Raw genomic sequence first — 21588 nt, forward strand, 5'->3', positions numbered from 1 at the left:
CACCTGGATATAGATTAACTTGTTGCCGGTTGTACTCTTTTAGGACCCTCAGGCAAGACAAAAAAACAGTCAGTTTTCCGAAAGGGAGCTGACATTTCCAAGTAAACCTTTATCGCTCTCACCACATCCAGTGAGTGAAGCAACCTTTCCTCCCTAGTTTTAGGGTTAGGAAAAAAGTAAGGTAAAATGATATCCTGATTCAAATGAAATTTGGAAACTACCTTTGGTAGAAAATCTGGACGAGGACGCATGACCACCCTGTCCTGATGAAGAACCATAAAAGGTTTCTTGCAAGAAAGGGCGGCCAATTCTGACACCCTTCTAGCCGATGTAATAGCTATTAAGAAAACTAACTTCCTGGTCAATAGGACAAAAGGAATATGCCTAATAGGTTCAAAAGGCTGACTCTGTAAGGCTGAAAGCACCAAATTTAGGTCCCAAGGACACAAAGGTGGTTTAAGCGGTGGCCTCAGGTGCGTTACTCCCTTCACAAAGGTTCGCACCAAACAATAGGATGCAATTGGTCTCTGGAAAAAAAACGATAAGGCCGAAATCTGCCCCTTAATTGTCCCTAACGCGAGCTGCAAGTCTACTCCTGTTTGAAGAAAAGCGAGAACTCTTCCAATCGTATACCTACGAGGGTTCCATTTCCTTTTCTCACACCAAGAAATGTATGACTAATATACTCTGTAACAGATAGCTCTAGAAACTGACTTTCTTGCATTTATCAAAGTGGACAAGATTGAACCCATAATACCACGGTCTTTCAGTAGTCTGGTCTCAATAGCCAGGCCATCAAATTCAGCAACCATAAAGAAGGATGGAATATGGGCCCTTGAGACAACAGGTCTGGGCGGCAAGGAAGGACTAACGGGTCCCCTACTGCCAATTTCACAATCTCCGAGTACCACGACCTCCTGGGCCACGCTGGGGCCACTAAGATCACCTGTTTCCGTTCCTCTCGTATCCTGCGCAGTAAGTGCAGCAGAATCTGGATCGGAGGGAAGGCATATATCAGGGAATACTGATCCCAAGGAACCACTAACGTGTCTGTCCCGACAGCAAGCGGATTCTTGGTCCTGGATACAAACCTGTCTAGTTTGGCATTGAATCTGGATGCCAGCAGATCCACATCTGGGGTTCCCCAGTATTGGCAAATCTGTAGAAAAACCTCGGGACGCAGGGACCATTCCCCTGGTAACAATTTCTGGCGACTTAGGAAATCCGCCTGCCAATTGTCCACCCCCGGGATAAACACTGCCGACAGAAACGGCACATGTTCTTCTGCCCAGGTCAGTATATGATTTACTTCTGTTTGGGCTGCCCGACATCTGGTACCTCCCTCGTGGTTGATATATGCCACTACTGTGGAGTTGTCGGACTGAATCCTGACAGAAAAACCCTGCAACCTGGACGTCCAGAATCGCAGGGCCAGACGAGCTGCCCGGATCATGCTCCCTGAACGGATGCTTCCTCTAGGACTGCTCCCCAGCCGAGAAGACTGGCATTCTTGGTCACCACTTTCCAGGCCACTGGTGGGAAAGACTTCCCCTTTCTTAAGTTGCTGGTTCTTAACCACCAAGATAGACTCCATAGAACCTGTGGAGATAGAACCATAGGCCGATCCAAGTTCGAGCAGACTTGTCCCATGCCTTCAGGATACTGTTCTGAAACATTCTGGAGTGGAACTGTGCATATGGCACTGCGCTGAAAGCCAACACCATCTTGCCCAATAACCTCATGCACAGCCGAACAGAAGGTATTGGATCTTTCTTCACCTTCTGTACAAGCTCCACTATGGAGGCGACCTTTAAGGGTGGAAGAAACACTCTTTCTTGAGCAGTGTCCAAGACCAGACCCAGATATACCAAGGCTTGGGTCAGACAAAGAGCTGACTTGTCCAAATTCAGTACCCAACCTAGGCGTTGTAAAACCCGTACTGTTCTTGATACGTTTAGAACTAGCATAGGGCGAGAGCATTCCCTTAGAAGTAGATCGTCCAGATATCCTATTATGGAAACCCCTAGAGATCTTAGGGAAGCCAACACTGGGGCCAGAATCTTTGTGAAGACCCTGGGAGCCGTGGCAAGACCGAAGGGCAGTGCCACAAACTGGAAATGACTGCGCTCTACAGCAAAGCGTAAGAACCTTTGGTGAGGACCGAATATCAGCACATGAAGGTACGCGTCCTTGATATCTATGAACAAACAAGATATTTGGGGGGCACATCCTAAAAGATGCATTAAAGCTGGTGCAGCCATAAGACCATACAGCAGAGAAAAATATTACAGCGCACACATGCAAAAAAGACATTTACCCCTAGCAGGGCTAGTTTAAAACATATTTAAAAAAATATGGGGATTTGGTCACACCATATTGCTATATGGTGCTAAGCCCACTTACTGTGACAAAGTACCCCATGGTCCTACACTATCCATGGATTGGGAGATCCTGCTTCTCTGAACCGTGAGAGCAAACACCTCAAAGTTCTCCCATATAGAAGAGTGTTTGCTCTCATGGTTCAGAGAAGCAGGATCTCCCAATCCATGGATAGTGTAGGACCCACTAATTATGGGGTACTTTGTCGCAGTAAGTGGGCTTAGCACCATATAGCAATATGGTGTGACCAAATCCCCATATTTTTTGCTAATATTTTTTAGATTGTCTAGGTGTTTTAAACTAGCCCTGCTGGAGGTAAATGTCTTTTTTGCATGTGTGCGCTGTAATATTTTGCTCTGCTGTATGGTCTTATGGCTGCACCAGCTTTAATGCATCTTTCAGGGTGTGATCCCCAAATATCTTGTTTGTTTATTGTATGGATTCTGACCAAATCCCTTTGGGTGCAGAGTACCCCACTCTAATTCATTAAGTGCCTCTCATTAGTGTCCACTTGTGTCATGGGTGGAGACCTCAAAGTTCTCCCATATAGAAGAGTGTTTGCTCTCATGGTTCAGAGAAGCAGGATCTCCCAATCCATGGATAGTGTAGGACCCACTAATTATGGGGTACTTTGTCGCAGTAAGTGGGCTTAGCACCATATAGCAATATGGTGTGACCAAATCCCCATTATTTTTGCTAATATTTTTTAGATTGTCTAGGTGTTTTAAACTAGCCCTGCTGGAGGTAAATGTCTTTTTTGCATGTGTGCGCTGTAATATTTTGCTCTTGATATCTATGGACGCCAGATAGTCCCCCTTTCTCAGGGACCTTATTACTGAATGAACCGATTCCATACGGAAGGATCGGACGTCTATAAAGCAGTTGAGAGCCTTGAGATCCAAAATGGGCCTTACTTCCCCATTTGGTTTCGGCAATAGGTTTGAGTAAAACCCTTTGAATCTTTCCTCGTGCGGGACCTCCACAATTACTCCCTGCAACAGCAGATGGTGTAAAGCTAGGAGTAGGCATCTTCTTTTCTCTGGATCCGCCGGAACCCTTGAGTGTAAAGCGGAAAGCGGTTTGGGGGAAAAATTCCGGAACTCTATTTTGTAACCGTATTTCACAGTGGAAATTACCCATCTGTCTTGAACCAGTTCTTCCCAGGCCTCCTCAAACAGCCGAAGCCTGCCCCCCACCCTTGAGAGCGGGGGCGCCCCTTCACAAGGTAGACTTGGAGTTGGGCTTGGATGGCTTTTGGGTCCAGGGTTTTTTCTGACCCTGAGGTCTTTTAAACCCAGACGGCTGAGGGGAAGAGGCACCAGGCCCTGGGGGATTAGGAATTTTGTAAGAAGGCTGCTTCCCCTTCTTTTTAATAGGAAGCAGAGCGCTCTTTCCTCCAGAGATCTTCTGGATATATCTATTCAGATCTTCGCCAAACAGGCACTCTCCATGAAATGGAAACGCAGCAAGTAGCCTTTTACATGGTGTCTCAGCAGACCAGTTCTTTAGCCACAATACTCTGCGCATATGAACTGATAGTAATGCAAAACGAGACATCTGTTGGATTGAGTCCTTTAAAGCGTCAACTGCAAAACACAAGGCACGAGGCATCTCTGACAGTTCCTTAGCAGATTCCTCCTGGCAAGGTATGTTCTTCACTAACCTCTTAAAGCGATCCTTTAGGGATTGACAAATCCCAATGGCTGCAACAGCAGGCTGAACTGCTGCACTAGCAACCGAGAAGGAGGCCTTTAATAAGGACTCTAGCTTCTTATCAGCTGGATCCTTGAAAACCTGGGCATTATCCACTGGACAGGTTAAATCTTTATTTACAGAAGATATGGCAGCGTCTACCAAAGGTGTGCTCCATTTCTTCCTGAACTTTTCCTCCATAGGGTATAAAACAGAAAACCTTTTGGGAGGTAAGTATTTTCTGTCAGGATGCTCCCAATCCGCATAAATCATCTGCTCCAGTAACGGATGCAAGGGAAAGGCTTGGGAAATTTGTTTATGCCGCAAAGATCCCAGAGTGGAACAGGAAAGTGCAGACTCCTGAACCGGGGGTAATTTAAACCCAATTCGTACCATCTCCATTAGAGATTGGATAAACAATTTCTGGCAATGGGAGGCTGAAATTGGCTCTTCAGAGCCGGAGTCCTCAGCCGAGGAATCATCAGCCTCTCCTACCTCCTGGTCCTTCATGACCACTTCCTCGGGATCCTCTGCCCATTCTGGTTCCAGGTTACCTGAACCCATCTGGCTATAAGAGTCCTGGGGCTCTAGTGACTCACTGCTTGGCCCAGGCTTGGGGGAAGGAGATCTATTACGCTTCCTTCCCCCCTGTGTTACAGAGGCGACCATGCCAGCTATTTTGCCTTCAAGACCCGCTAAGGCAGATGCCAAATCATCCTTTGTAACATAAGCCGAGGCAGGTACATTGGTAGTGGCCACTATGCCTGACAAGTGCAATGGCTCAGGCAGGTCAGAAACCACAGGTCCTTCAGTAGAAACTGAGGCTGCATTAATATGGGGTTGGTCTCCTGCTTTTTGTGGAGGGACTCTTACCCCTGGGCTCTTACCCCTGTTCCCTGTTCCTCGTTTTTTGGAAGACATAGCTTACACACGAGAAATAACCAAGGAGTACTCCCCACAATTTACAACCAGTCTTTAACCTGTCACCGTAGTGTCCAAGACCATCCGACTCACGTGCCCACCGTTCGCTCTGCCTCCTCCACGTGCACGCCAGGAGCTCCATGCTTAAAAAGCCCTAGCATGGAAGTGAGCGCGCGGATCAGTGGCCGGCGACCCGCCCACCGCACGGCGCCTGCGCCGTCCTGACACACACGGCACCGTGACATGGACCGCATCGGCGCACGCGCACACCAGCGGCGCACTCGCACGCCAATTTTAAAAATGCGCGCCAACCGGCCTCTGTAACCCCGGACACCGGATCAAGGCTACTTTGGCACAAAAAAATTAATTTTTTTCAAAAACAAAAGGGGAAATACATATCTGTATATATATAAGAACCCCAAAGGGGAGAACTCACCATCCCATGCAACAGGGCCTGTCTTGCCAGGCCCAATCTTCCCCCATCACGGTGGGTAGCGCCTCTAAGGACCTTCAGGAACTGGGTCCCCCATATATTGGGGTCCACACCCCTGGACCTGTAAAGCACCCTTTGTGGTTTCCTTGGGCAAAGTAGACCAGGAATCCCAACCTTTAACAAGGGTCCAGCGCCTAAATAGGACACATTACAAGCAACACCTCGTTCTTGAGCCGAGGTTCGGGTACCATCCACTTTAGCTTTAGTAAGCCATCCGAATGGATCCGATTATAACGTCCTCAGTGGGACATTCTTTGAAGAAACTGAAGAGCTTCATTTTCCGTGACCATCACCTTCAAGACACTGGGGAAAAAACTGAGGTCCTTCCGGTGTGGGTTATATGGGAGGAACCGTCTTACTATTGGTTGCCTGCAAGGTAAGCGTATAACCCACATAGTCATTATTATGGTGCTCTGTGTCCCGTGATGTACGATAAAGAAATATTTATTTTTACTTCCTGTGTATCTGATCTCAGACAGAAGAGGAAATTAAGGAAAATCTCCTCACACCCAATCTATTAAATGGAAGTCACCCAGAACAAAAAAGCAAAAGTCCCCTAACTGAAACACAGGTAGCAATAAAAACTAAACTCTGTAATACAGTGAGGAAGGTTTAGAACCTCTGCCAGGATTTTAATGCTGCCTGCATTTTAGGCAGATATCCCCTCACTTTCTGGAATATAGACAGCAAAATATGACAGAAATTCTGACACTTAATAAAACATTTTAGCTGGATTACTCCCCCTGCAAAATATCTCTATTTTTAACCATGAAACTAAACCCTGTAATCCTTGACATTTACCCTAACCTAACCTCTAAACAAAGACCTAAAGTAAGACTAAAGGTAAGTAATGTAAAGTGGGGACATTTTAAAAACCATATCAGCTTTATATTACTACCTTTGTCTCTTCTGGCTAGATTAACCCTCTCTACTGATCCTGGGGGTCAGTGTCCCAGATCAAATGTGAATGGACCACCAAAACATTACAGCAGTTCCTGGAACGTGAATAGATAGAAAATCTTCCAATGGACGCACTATAGCAAAAATTGTCTAAGAGAGGATTCACTTTGGAGAGATTTCCTCTCACTTCCTGTTGTCAGGGTGGGGAAAAAATGAAGGGAAATCATCCCAATCGGACACAGACAACAGCATAAAAAAAAAAACTTTTGGTTTCAGACATACTTTAACACTAAACAAATCCCTTGTTTTATATACTTAACCTGTTCTGTAACAGGATACCAATGCTGAGTTCTCAGCACAACTTTCTCAGACAGAAATGTAATACAAAACTTGCATATTGTTACAACATGAAGGTATGAATTATTTGTTGTGTTCTTGTACCTGGTTTCAGGAGCTTTTCTGTTGCCTCTTTACCAAGTGCAAGCAGGCTGTATTCCTGGAGTATACTGTATAATCTTTGCATTGTACCTAACCATTTACTCTTGGCCTGTTGCCTGCGTGAAGGATCTCGGCTAAATATGTCTCCATAATATGTGCTGCAAATTGAAGAAAATAATAAAAGTTAGTTGCAAATATCTCATAGCAGCTAACATCAGTAATACAAAGAAAGGGTACAGATGCCCAGAACCTCAAAAACTCAGAGAGCATGTGGGACTCTATTAAAAGCTGCTGAAATTAGCAAGTAAAACCAACTTTATTCTACTTTGCTTTTCAGTAGTAGGCACCATAACAATGTTTATCCTGTATACACATTTTCCAGTATATCCATGCTGAATGGAACTGTATATTCACAACAAATAAAGCTGACCCACTGCAGTACAAAGGAAGCTCCCACTGCATAAGTCTCTTTACTTTTATCCTGGTTCAGATCTGCTCCTCTAATGAGCAATGGGGCTACTTTTAGGTGAAGAGGTTTAACTAGAGAAATTCAGATCCCTAAGCTGTCATGTAGAACTTTGAGGAAACTACAGAAGTTTGCTGTCACAGTACACACTTTAGATTTTCTATTATTATTTTGAATGTGTACTACCCAGCCATTCTAGGTGCAAATAGTTTTTAATTTCTAAAATAACCAGGACAAGACATGAACCAGAGTAGCAAGCAAGGGATCAATGCAGTGCTTGACTTTTAATACCAAGCAATGTTCCCGCCCAAACCTTTTATTGCTGCTAAAACAGGAGCATGCAAATGGTTATCTTTTAGCCACATTTGCAGATATACCTGATAATATTTTTATTAGCTTACTATGATCATTGTTAGGAAAGACATGTTAATTTAAGAGCTGAATAATACAAAAAAAAAAACAAGACAAAAAAGACTACATTTGGGCTGTTGAACCACCTAATATATACATGTACAGTTAATAACAAATATAAATAGCAAACATTACATGTTTGGTTCCATGTGCAACTTTAACATATCTACCTAATAGGTTGAAGTCTATATACACTGGGTATAGCATTCTCATCCAGCTTAAACCATTGGTTCAGAAGAGAGAGGTCTCTATCAAATTTAAGAGAAGTTTTTTTCTGACTGGGGTCAAACAAGTCCTTCTCATCTTGGTCTTTAGAAATTTCAGTATTTGCAGGGTCAGTTGTAGGTATGTCTTCAGTGGAATTTTGCCGATTTGGTGACTCAGAGGATGTACCATCATCTTTCACAGGTTGTAAAGCTTCCTCTTCACCAGCAGAATCCATTGCACTGGTTCCACTAAGCTTTCTCTTTGCTGCTGCCAACTTCATTTTCTCTAATGTGGCTTTGATACCTTCAAATGATTCCTTTGTTAATGTAGATGGGATGTTCAGTTGGTCATATTTCTGTCCTAAAAAACACTAACAATATGTAGAGGTTAAACCTTTAAATTAGTATATGTGATTAACAGAAAGAAAAGAGAATTTGTAAATATACATACATACATACACATGGCCAAAAGTTTGCGGACACTTGACCATCACACTTATATGAATATGTTGGACATCTATTTCCAAAACATTGGAAATTAATATGGTTTTTCTCCCCCCTCCCTTTGAAGCTTCAACAGCCTCCACTTATAATGTCAGACATTGAGACATAAGTATTCTGTAGATCTACTAATTTTTACAAAGTATAGCCAAAACCGTTCATGAATGTACCGCCTTATTATTTTAATAGATCACTAACGTGGCTGGAAGATTGCTATTTGTTAAGTAAAGAATGTTCAGCCTTCTAGCACTGTTGGATTCAAAGTATCTTGATATATATCCTTGCTATTAGCAAATATTAGCAAATATTAGTCTATAGTCCTTCCTACTGCCAAGTATGTAATGTAACCCTCCTAAAAAGTGAAATAATGATCTTACAAAGAAAGCTGTGTGTCCTGCTTCCTGACATTTTTGTAGAGTCTTCAGGTGTAAGAAGGTCATAACATGATCATTGCTGATTCCATCCTTCAAGCCCCATCTAAGATCAATTATACGAAATTCAATCCCTTTTTCCTTAAAGTAAATATAGAGCTCTGGATAAGACTTTGTGAATAAGGCATTGCGCTCTGGAAAGGAATCTGAAAAAAAGATCATGGAGACATATACACATTCCATCATTTTTTAATTCTGAGCATTCCGGGGCTTTAATCAACTATAGATGCATGCGTTCACAATAGAAAGAATCTCTGCCTATAACAAATGCAAGTGTCAATATCTATGAACATTTCATGACTGCTAGAAATGCTTAAGAAACTGTGAGAATGCCCAAGGATGCTTCTAAATGAACATTTGTGAATACTACTCAAAGAAGCCAATAAACTCCTCTTTAGACCCAAGAGCAAAAACTTTGTATATCCCAGCTTACCAGTACTTAGAATTGGTGGCTGCTTTTGTTTTCTTTTTTAACCACTTCGCATCCAGGCCATTTCTGACACTTCGCTCCTACATGTCAAAAATCATAATTTCTTTGCTATAAAATTACATAGAACCCCCAAACATTATATATGTTTTTTTTAGCAGAGACCCTAGAGAATACAATGGCGGTCATTGCAACTTTTTATCTTGCACTGTATTTGCGCAGCAATTTTTCAAACGCGTTTTTTTTGAAAAAAAAACAGTTTCATGCTTTATAAAAAAAACAAAACAGCAAAGTTAGCCAAATTTTTTTGCATTGTGTGAAAGATGAAGTTACGCTGAGTAAATAGATACCTAACATGTCACGCTTCAAAATTGCACACACTCGTGGAATGGCGCCAAACTTTGGTACTTAAAAATCCCCATAGGCGACGTTTTAAAATTTTTTACTGGTTACATGTTTTGAGTTACAGAGGAGGACTAGGGCCAAAATTATTGCTCTCGCTCTAACGTTTGCGGCGATACCTCACATGTGTGGTTTGAACACCGTTTTCATATGTGGGCGGGACTTACGTATGCCTTTGCTTCTGCGTGCGAGCTCACGGGGACAGGGGCGCTTTAAAAAAAATTTTTATTTTTTTTTATTAATTTTACTTAATTCTTATTTTGACACTTTTAAAAAAAAAATTTTGATCACTTTTATTCCTATTACAAGGAATGTAAACATCCTTGTAATAGGAATATGGCATGACAGGTCCTCTTTACAGTGAGATATGGGGTCAATAAGACCCCACATCTCACCTCTAGGCTGGGAAGCCTAAAATAAAAAAAAAAAAAAAAAAAAACGATCACCGCTTCCCAGCCGAAGCGGCGCCGTTTTTTTGAATGCAGAGGCCGGGCGTGACGTCATAACATCGCGCCCAGCCTCCGAATGATCATAGAGACTCCGGCGACCATCTGGTCCACCGGAAATCTCTATGGTGAACATCCGGCGCCTGCGGATCCCCTATCCAACTCACCGATCGCTGAGGTGAGTCGGTAGAAGCACCGGAGGGCGGCGGGAGGGGGACGTCCCCTCTCGCCGCCCGTAAGAACGATCAAGCGGCGGAACAGCCGCTATGATCATTCTTATGGTGTATGGAATCGCCGGCTGAAAATGCCGGTATCTGAATGAAGTCTGTAGCCTCAGGCATCATTCAGATATAACCCCCGAAAGTCGAGGCCGTCATATGACGGCCTCCGGATGCCAAGAGGTTAAACTTTTTCCCTCAATCTTCACCTGGTGATTTCGCCAGTAACACACTTTTCTCAGGATGACACTCACTCATTGTACAGTATTTATGCAGTAGCAGTGTTGTCACTATAGAACAGGAAGTGTATTAGTACTACAGACAGGAGTGTTGCTAGGGCTGGACACCTAGGACTTTTGCCATGCATCATCTATGGGGTGTCCCCAGACCTTGAAGCCACAATACCCAGCCACTGCAGCAAACAAGTTTAGAGCTGAGGGAAGCTTCCCTTAGGCTCTTCAACGGCTCTGACATTTCACATGACACAAATGAGAAGGAGACTGGAAGGAAGAACATGTCCCATTCCCTGCTATATCTGAGATCTCCATGTTCAGGAAGGGAGAAAGAATTGTACTGGGGGACAGACTGGCCTGGAGAGATAGACAAGATTAATGCTGGGGGTAAGAGGACTAGCGCTAGCACAATATTGAATTACCATGGGATCTTTAAGCTACCAATACATCAAAACTAACTCTATAAAAATGTGTCTAGTCATAAAATTCTTTACTAAAAAGACACAAGTAGAAGTTGGCATCACATTGAATATATAAGTACAGATATGAATGTAGCCCCATTCCCCCAATTTGACCCTCTTGTGTATCATCATCCTTTTTGAATTGTGTGGAAACATCCCAGGACAGAATTTGACTCAGAGGAAAAGATCTTCGCTTGGGAGGGGGGACTGGGGATGAGAGAATTTGAGTGGGGGGAGGTTTCCAGGGTGAGAAGATTTATGTGGGGGAGCAGGGGAATTGCTGGAGGGAGAGGTGGTTAGTTTATAAGTGTTTTAGTGATAGGATGGAGAATTGCGGGGGGGGGGGGGGATTTGGGTATAGTGAGGATTTGTTTTAAAGAGTTTGTGCTGGGGGGGGGTCAGTTCTGGTTGGGACATCTGGGTTTGTTCTAGAGGAAGATTTGTGCTTTAAGGGGGGATTTGGAGAAAGAGTATTATTGATTGGGGAGGGGGAGATGTAATGGGAGACAGAATTTCTGCTTGGAGGAGAGGATTTGTGCTAGGAGGTTTAATTTTGGGGGCAGATGATTTTTGCTAAGAGGGGGGATTTGGGGGAAAGGTAATTTCTGCAGGGTGGATAGGGGGAGAGATGATTTGTGCTGGGGGGGGAGGATTTGTGCTGGGAAGGTGCGATTTAGGCAGAAAGCATTTGTTTTAGGTGGTGGAATTTGGAGCGGGGAGGACTTGTGCTAAGAGGGGGGCTTTGGCAGGAAAGATGGTTTGCGCTAGGGAAGATTGGGGAAAAGATTTAGAGCTGGAGGAGATTTGTACTAGGTGGTGGAATCTGGGTGGTAATCTGGTGGGTGCTAAGAGCGGGATTTTGGCGGGGGATTAGTGCTGGGGGGAGACTTGGGCGAGGAGGGGATTTATGCTGGAAACGGGGGATTTGAGGAGTGTCGTGATGGGGGGGATTTGGAGGTGAAGGGATTCAGGGGGAGAGGATTTTTGCTTGGGAATGATTTGGGGGAGGAGAGGATTTGTGCTGGAGGTGAGAGATTTTGGATTGGGGAGGGGTGTTTTAGGGGGGGAGAGGATTTGTGCTGTGAAGTGGAGTTGGGGGGGGGGTTGTGCTAGGAATTGGAGAGTGGAGAGGGGGGGGGTTGCTTGTGATAGGAGGTTTCACAACCTGAACTCTTGCAGTATCTTCATTTTGTACTCCTGACCTCTGTGCTCTGCATGTTACACACACTGGTTCCAAGCATTTTGTGCACTATGTACTTCATACATGGGTATTGGGTGAACCTTGTGAAGACTCTGGTCTGAAAAAAGTGTGTGAATCCAAAACCTCTTAGGAAAAATGTTAACTCATCGGGGAGTAAGAATTTAGCCACACACTCTCGCTCTCTAAGGTACCCCCCCATTACAGAATGCTGGTTATGGCTTGAAGACCCTTATTCTGATAAGAAGAGAGTGGAGTCTGGAGTCTATATGGAGCCACAGGTATCTATCCTTGCCTTCCTCCTTCAACTGATGGTGAAAATACAAATCTTCAATCACCATAAATGTGACTGACAAATATGTTTTACATCCTCAACTACAAGGACACAGCCCTGGGGTAAATGTTAGCCTACTTGACCTCTGATGGTCCTCATTGGCCTCAAAGTGGTAGAGGACCGCTTCATAGGAACATATCAGTGCTGTCTCCTATTGTTGAAGAATAGGTTTTAAATATTTATGGTTTCAAATGCCAGAATTATACTTTTGAGTACTGTTACAAAATTTCAGTTAATCTGGTGCTTCACTGGGTAAATACATGGATTGTAATAACACACCTTTTTGACGTGAAAAGAATGGCTATAGCTCTTTTGCAAATATATATATTTTAGTAATGAACCTGATCTTATGACAAAATGTACACTGTCTGCAAAGTAAAGTCTATGTCACCCTAATACTGCTGTTTGTGGGAACAACTTTTGATATGTAGCGCTGGTAGATTTGCGATCTACCATCTGATAGGTAAATTTAGTAAATTGCTTGTTAGGGGAAGTTAGATTTGCCTCTGTTCCAGCTTGGCTGACGTTGCATGTGTTTCCATACTGGGCCGGTGTGTGTCGTTGTTATTATTGGCTAGTGTTGGAAAGGCAACGTGTCAAAGCGTATGGATGCTCTTCTGTTCCGGAGACAACTCGGTGGAGGTGGTCCTCCGAGTGGGATTCTGGGAGAGGGTATTTATGGGACAGACGCCATGTTTTAGGGTCGTTTTACAGCCACCTGCTGGCCCTCCTGGCCGACAGGTATGCGTTAGAGTGCTACCTCGTGGGCCTCCGTTCCGGAGGCCCGCGTCGCTGCGGCGCATGGGTGGGCCCAGAAGCTTGTCTGGGGCCTACCACAGCAGCCGAGGAATGGTCCTGAGCTGTCTATCCAGAGTGAAGAAGCTGGACAACCGAGGAGATCCCAGGGGGGACCCGTCATGAAAGGATCACGCAGAGTGCTGGTCTGGAGAGGGGCCTGGTGACTCGGTTGGAGGACGTATCCTAAAATAACTTTACAGCATAGTGTTGCCGGGTTTGGCTTAAAGGTTCAAGCACTGTGACTGACATTCACCACAAAACCAATACATCCTGTGGCAGAGGATCGTACGGGTTCATCCCAAGCAAGTCTGTGGCAGAGACTTTTGTTCGTGCTACGCACTGGCTGCTAGGCAAGTGAGAGAGGCCTATCCAGGGGAGCAAAGAGTGTGCCCCACGAGGGGCACTGAAAACGTACTCAAGTGTTGGTGCTTGTATCGTCCGGAGGTAAACTCAACGGAACCCTAGACCCGGTGCCGGTGAAACAGAGGGAAGGAGAGTGAAGGCAACAAGCCCGCTTTAAACCAGCAGCTCCGCCGAGAGTTATTGCTACAGATAGAAAGATGCTGAGTGATATGGCATATTGTTTATTTAATGTATAACCAGCCCAGTGTGTGTATGCTTGTGACAGGAGTGTACATGTGTATTCTCTGCAAGACAGACACATTTCTCATCTCATGGTTTTGATAGGTGAAAAAATGTAGCCAATTAAATTAAATTAAAATAAAGTACTCACGAAAAAATATTGGTGTTTAGCATTGTGGCCTTCTTCAAAGTAATTGCCTCCTTTTTATTTTATCATGTGAAACCTAAGCAGAACTACTAATGTTATATATACTGGTACCTTGGTAACCTCCACAGATGTACACCATGAAAACCTTCTGCTTTGCAGTATAGGGTACATTCATAATTCCCTGTATAATTTTGCGCTCTGTCCCAGAGAAATGTTCAAGTACTTCTTCCTCATCTGTGTCAAGACTTCCAAAGGATATTTCCACTCTACCAGACTCATTTGGTGCACTGGTGTCATATTCATCAGAGAAAAATTCTGCAGTGTTATTTTCATAAGTTCCATTCAGCTGCATCCCTTTTTGTACTGTGTCATTTGTTGATTGTTCAGGCTTTGTAGTGTCATATGTTGCAATAGTCCAACCTTCTGCGCTATCTTTTCTATTGAATTCTAGACTTTTGTTTTCCAGTTCACCTTGAAAGCTGGAGGAGGCATTCTGAAAGGAAGAGTCTTCTTGTATAGCGGGTCCTTTTCGAGACTGAACAACAAATGTATATTAGTAATATTTAGTAGAAACATTTCACCTACATCACAATAGCCTAGGCTTTGAACATTTATAATTATACAAAATTTTTGCTTCATTGATTTTATGTATGGACTATGTATTTATAACCCTTGGCATGTGAAGCATCTTTATGTCAATTCTCTCAATTGGCAACCTATGGACAATAATAATTGAGGGAAGGGTCAAGAACAACATGATGCTCCTATTACCATTCATCAATGCTCATAGTATCTAGAGCAGTGGTTCTCAACCTGGGGGTCGGGACCCTCTCGGGGGTCAAATGACCATTTGCCAGGGGTCACCAAATCCTGGGCTGTTCCTGAAGCCCGCGCCACTCTCCCAGCCTTTTTGCGGCCGCCCAGAAGGGCTGTCCCTGGAGCCTGTGGCCGCCCAGCTGGGCTTTTCCTGGAGCCCGCGGCTGCCCACTCAGCCTCTTCGCAGCCACCCATTCAGTTCACAGCATGGCTGGGGGGCGGAGACTAGAGGTCTGCTGACTGGTGAGGAATGAAGTGGGTGGGGCTGGAGGAGACCCTATCTCCTGATTTCGGCATAGGTGTCACTGCTGAGAGACACCACAAAGTCGGAGACACAGTGAAGCCAGAGACACAGTCAGTAACACTACCTGTGATTATAGTTGCCATTAAAAGTTCCCACTACAGTTCTCAGATCAGCAGATGACCTTGATCAAGAGCACCTAAGTTGGCTGATCAGAATCTCCGCCAGCACTGCCACTCATCCCATTCCCCCCACCAAGGAGTAAGAGAAGGAATAAAAATAGAGAATACATGGAAGAGAGATGAAAAGGGGGAAGAACAAAGGAAAAGGGAGAGAAAGAATAAGAGAAAGAACAAGAAAGATGGCTAGAGAGAGGGATGGGGGGGGACAAGAAATTAGGATAGCTAGAGATAAAAGAGAAAGAAATGTATCATAAGGGGTTTTAATACTGTACGAGTGGAAGGGACTCAGGAAGCGCTAAATGTCCGTGGGTTAGGGGCACAAATTACTTGTCTTGCCTTGGAAGCTGACAACCCCCGCTACGAAAATAATTTTACTGTTAGGGGTCCCCACAACTTGGGAGATTTCATCAAGGGGTCATGGCACTATAGCGGTTGAGAACCACTGATCTAGAGAATCAGACCCCTGTGGAACACTGAATGATTTACATAAACAATAAATACCTACCTTTAAGACAAATGATTCAGTGCTCTCCTGGATGTATTGATTTTCATCTCCTGTTCCGGCTTCGTTACCGACTCTTTTCACTCTCCGATGATACAGGCTATTCTAGAAAGAAGAAGGTGGTACATTAGAGATCATTCATTTAAAAAAACACAGTGCAAGTCTCAAGCTATCGGACATAGGAATGTCCAAATTAGGTATTCCAGGGGTTGCAGCGGTACAACTAGATCCTGTATAAAGCCCATAGATTAGTCAGTTCTCTTTGCCCATCCAGCGGGTTAAGCGGAAAAAAAACTGAGCGGATTTCCCCCATCCACACATTCAAGGAGGATGGGAGAATACTCCTCACTGAGCTAATGTATTCTGACAACAGGGAGACTTTGCTTCCATCAGACTATAGCCGGCAGTGCTGATCAAGCAGGGAAAATCTATAATGGCGGTTGTACAAAAGTTGATCGATAGGTCAATATCTCTACAACCACAGTGACCATACATGGATCAAAATTTGGCCGGTCCCTGCTGAATCGGTAAAATTTCAATCCATATATGAGAAGCTTAAGAAACGGATCTATGAACACAGATGTTGTCTGAAAATATTTCAGAAAATTTTTGGTATGTGGCAGACAGAATCTTTTACTTGCTGTCCATTAGACACAGCTTCTACTTGATTTTAAACAGTGGCTCTTATGGGTATTCAGGCTGTGGTGCTATATACACATTTGTGATCTGGTATGTCTATGGGTACTTTTTAGTTCCAAATATCCTTATACTTGAGATAGCACACAACACTTTTGGTTTTTGTTTTCATAGTTTCTCCACCACATATACTCAAATTATACTGTGTGGGCTTTGCTATAATATTTTGCACTTATTCATCTGAACAGTCTGCGATTAGGTCTCTCATTTCATTTGTCTTCAGAAAATTGATTAATTGACAATTGTCTATGTAATAACTTCATTATGTGTATGCTATATTGAAGAAAACTTGTCTTATCTCTTTCTTTGACTGAATATTACAACATATGTAGGTGCATGTCTTTTTCAGCATTAATGTTGTTTCTTTTTTTCACATTTTAATACTAATAAAAAATCCTTTGTATTAAAAACATGGAGTGTAATGGAATGTGGAGTCCGTCTTCCAGAATACAAATAAAATACATTAACTATAAAATTGTATTTAAAAAAAAAAATCTTAATGTAATCTATTGTTTATTATTTCCTCTTGTTGATTGATTGGGAGGCACAGTGGTGTAGTGGGTAGCAGTAAAAAGAGTCGCTGGTTTGAATCCCAACCACGACACTACCTACCTGGAGTTTGCATGTTCTCCCTGTGCCTCCGGGGTTATGGCTAGCTGCCATAACCCTGGCATCGCCGTGTTCATCCAGAGGTCCGGTACAAGATAAAAGTGGTCTCTGCGGCAGATTCTCCGCAAGATCACTTTTATCAGCGGCGGGACGGGCCCCCCCCCCACACACACACAGCTTACCGGAGCCATCGGCAGCGGCGGAGGCAATCCGGTCCTTTCGGCAGCTGTGCATGGAGACAAGTGAGGGGAACCCGTCCCCATGACACTGCAGGGCGGAAGCGACGTCAAAAATGTCACTTCCGCCCATAACTCTTAAAGGGCCATTTTTTTTTTATTGCATTTTAGTGTAAATATGAGATCTGAGGTCTTTTTCACCCCAGATCTCATATTTAAGAGGTCCTGTCATGCTTTTTTTCTATTACAAGGGATGTTTACATTCCTTTTAATAGGAATAAAAGTGACACATTTTTTTTTTTTATAATAAATAAAAGTTAAAATAAATAAGAAAAAAATAATTTTAAACACGCCCCGTCCCGCCGAGCTCGCGTGCAGAAGCAAACGCATACGTGAGTAGCGCCCACATATGAAAATGGTGTTCACACCACACATTTGAGGTATTGGCGCGATTGGTAGAGCAAGAGCAATAATTCTAGCCCTAGACCTCCTCTGTAATGCAAAACATGCAACCTGTAGAATTTTTTAAATGTCGCCTATGGAGATTTTTAAGGGTAAAAGTTTGTCACCATTCCGCGAGCGGGCGCAATTTTGAAGCATGACATGTTGGGTATCAATTTACTCGGCGTAACATTATCTTTCACAATATAAAAAAAAATTGGGCTAACTTTACTGTTGTCTTATTTTTTAATCCAAAAAAGTGTATTTAAAAAAAAAAAAAAGTGTTTGGGGGTTCTAAGTAATTTTCTAGCAAAAAAAACAAACTGTTTTTAACTTGTAAACAACACATCTAAAAAAGGGGCCCAGTCCTTAAGTGGTTAAAAAAAAAATGTGAGTTGGGGACCTTGGATTGTGGGCTCCTTGAGGGTAGGGACTGATGTGAGTGTGTGATGTATTTGTGGAGCCCTACATAAATTGACGGTGCTATATGGGTAACTTAAATAAAATAATAATGTAATGTACAATGTACAGGAATAGGGACAATTGTAGACACGCACCGACACTCACTCAGGATGGACTGGTGTCTTTATTCAACCTTACTAACTAGGCAACTATGTAAATTATTACTAACACAACAATGCTAAAGCACATACTGATCCTAAAAACTAAACTTCAAAATATTTAACATATAAAATATACCCCTAACTAAAAAAAATACTGTGCACAATGTTATATTTGGAAATCTTGATGAATAGTTTAATCGCATCATTAAATGTTTACGGGATAGAGCAAAAATGAACCATAAACCGTGCAACTTATATTAATGCGAATAATACCCTAGGCATATTTACTGAGCAAATATATATTGTGAATGAGCAAGCAAACAACAAGCAAATAAAGTGGTGATGACTAACAGCTGACCACTGTTGATCTCTCTATAGAAACTGTACCCATATTAATACAAGAGCAACCTCTGCTTTAAGTGCAGTCAATACAATATTAGAATGTTAGAATGCATTCATATCTTTTCATAAACAGCTTATAGAATAATTTACAATGAGACTATAAGCTTACATAGAGACACTTCTGGAACACCATTGCAACCGATGGCCATTTTGTATATCTACAAGTTGAACCTGTTAAAATTTGCCTTTGCTAATTTTTATGTGTTAATGCAAGATGTGCCTGCGAAGGAACCCCATGGACAGTTAATTAAACGAGGAAACAGTAAACTAGCAAGAGTGTCAAGGCTGATTTAGAGATATAATGATAATGATTTGTAGACAGTAACATGAGCTGACATTTTCGGTTTTTATGTACTGGTACGTCTATGCCCCTCTTCACACAGATGGCGTGATATAAAAAGGATAATAGTAGTTATATGTTTTTCCCACTGAGCCTATTCTTCAAGATAAAAAGATTAGTTTCCAATGCATAGATATCTCAAAATTTTAAATAGAAAGCAGCCAGTTTATGCAGTTTTGGCATTTTATTAAGAGCCTCTAGGCAAATACTTCTGAAGGGAGCCCCTGTGACAAGCTAAAAACATACTGGGGGTATCATATCCCAGCTGCTTTAATACTGCCTTTACATTTCCCTGAACTGCACTAATAATTATGCCCCGTACACACGATCGGATTTTCCGACAACAAATGTTGGATGTGAGCTCATTGGCAGAAAGTCCGATCGTGTGTATGCTCCATCGAACATTTGTTGTCGGACTTTCCGCCAACAAATGTTGGCTAGCAGGTTCTCAAAATTTCCACCAACAAATTTTTGTTGTCGGACTTTCCGATCGTGTGTACACAAGTCCGTCGCACAAAAGTCCACACATGCTCGGAATCAAGTACAAGACGGAAGTGCTCGGTCTTGTAAAACTATCATTCGTAATGGAGATATCACGTACGTCTTGTACGTCACTACGTATGTAATTGTTGGCCAACATTTGTGTGACCGTGTGTGTGCAAGATAAGTTGGAGTCAACATCATTCGAACAAAAATCCACGGTTTTGTTGTCGGAAAGTCCGATCGTGTGTACGGGGCATAAGGCTTACTCTGGATTTTTAATCTACTGCCTTTGAAACCACCATAGTATGTGGACTAAAAGTAATCATGAAGAAGATGATAATGATGAGCAAATTACATTTTTATTTTTAAGCATAACATAGCATGCCCCTTACTATTTCCTTTCTCTAGGGCCATATTTATGATAATAGCTCTTATAGGCCAATTCCCAAAGCAGCTGAGTAGGAAGAGCAGTACCAAAGAATGTCTTCTGAATCTCATTGAATTTTTTATATTTTAGGATTCAGAAGGTTATTCTGTACATATAGACAACTCTGAACTGAATATTCTGCACGACTGTACTGCAATTTTACCATTCAACCATACAGCATACAGGTGAACAATACAAATAGGCAACAATAAGCATTTATAAAGTGGAAAGCAACTATGTACACCATACAAATGGCATCAATCAATTGCCTAATTTTGCATAGGACAAAGATAAAAATATACAGGCCTGTCACAGCCACATTGCAAAAGACACACAGGGGTATGCCAAGTCATTTATATACTAGAGATAAAAATTAATGACACTAGTTACCTTTAAATGAGACTTAATCTGTGTATTTGTCACTCCATTGACTCTCTTGTAAGGAATATTCCAATGGCAGTCTTCCAGCTACCAGAATAAATAAATGGGTAAATAGATAAGGAAAGCAAAATCAATGTTCCCAGGCATTCTACCAAATTCCTAGACATTTAAAACATTTCAGAATTTCACAATTTGTTTGTATAATGTATAGTACATACATTACATACACGTACATGTAGTACACCACAGCTTTCTTTACTTGTAAGGTTCCAACACAGAAACCTACAGACCAGTCTTCCTGTAATGTCCTTTAGTATATCTATTACAACTGGGGGTGAACATGGTGGTCATGTTTTGCTCCTGAATTCTCCAGGAGTACTAAAGACAATTCAGGAGGATGATGCATGGTATGGAATCTCGTTTAAACAGATTGCTTTAGAAATGATAATAGTGGAAAGATGGTATGGAAACTTCAAAGACAAATTTCTTTACTAATGACATAAAAGGTAATTTACTCCAGCAACAATGTTACCAATGTTACCACACCATATTAACCCAACACAATATCAGATTAGATTATTATTATTTATTTTATCGCAGTCATAATTCTCGCTTTCCCATATAATTTGTGCTGGAAACGTTCCTTCTAAAAATGCAGGACAACTTAAATTGATCATCGATAACCATCTCTGTGATATCTTTTGTAACTATTGTATTGAACCTTACAATTAATTGGATGTTTTTATCATGTGTATTTTCTATGTGTAAATTTTGTTACAATAAATTTACTCTTTATTAACTTGTGTGTAAAATCCCTCTCTGGTACCGCAATAATCCATCATGTTGGTTCTCTATCTATGCAAAGTTGAATAAGGATGAGGTACCCCCATAGCCTTAATGTTCTTTTTTCTATATATAACTTAAATAGATCATAAGATATTGCTTTGTGAAAAAAAAAAAAAAAAAAGAAAAAAAAGAAAGAACGGGAAATTTAAAAGTATGTCACATATGAGAACTGCATGCCACTAATGACCTCCTTCCTAGAATGCTTGTTGTCTAGCTGTTATGCTGTTCTGCTGGCCTCAACAGTTTTTAAGGACAACAATGAGAAAGTATTCATATTGGTACTACACACAGTCAGTAATTCAAAGTATGTAAAGCGGAGGTCCGCCCACCGCTTCAAAAATTGAAAGCCAGCAGCTGCACATACTGCTCCTCTCTCCTATTAGCCCGGCGGCGGGGAA

General features: G+C 42.3%; 1 protein-coding gene across 2 annotated transcripts in view; it reads right to left on the bottom strand.

The window, feature by feature from the left end:
* Window positions 1–21588, bottom strand: part of LOC141113726 (uncharacterized) — a 183445-nt gene that overhangs the window by 129954 nt on the left and 31903 nt on the right. For both annotated transcript variants that reach the window (XM_073607010.1, XM_073607019.1), the window contains 6 exons: window positions 20354–20431; window positions 15830–15931; window positions 14197–14620; window positions 8785–8984; window positions 7871–8277; window positions 6827–6981 (listed from right to left, as the gene is read on the bottom strand). In XM_073607010.1, the coding sequence (XP_073463111.1) occupies window positions 6827–6981; window positions 7871–8277; window positions 8785–8984; window positions 14197–14620; window positions 15830–15931; window positions 20354–20431 (1366 nt within the window). The remainder of the gene's footprint in view (window positions 1–6826; window positions 6982–7870; window positions 8278–8784; window positions 8985–14196; window positions 14621–15829; window positions 15932–20353; window positions 20432–21588) is intronic.

The sequence above is a fragment of the Aquarana catesbeiana genome, linkage group LG01 (genome assembly GCF_042186555.1).
Source record: "Aquarana catesbeiana isolate 2022-GZ linkage group LG01, ASM4218655v1, whole genome shotgun sequence".
NCBI lineage: Eukaryota > Metazoa > Chordata > Amphibia > Anura > Ranidae > Aquarana > Aquarana catesbeiana.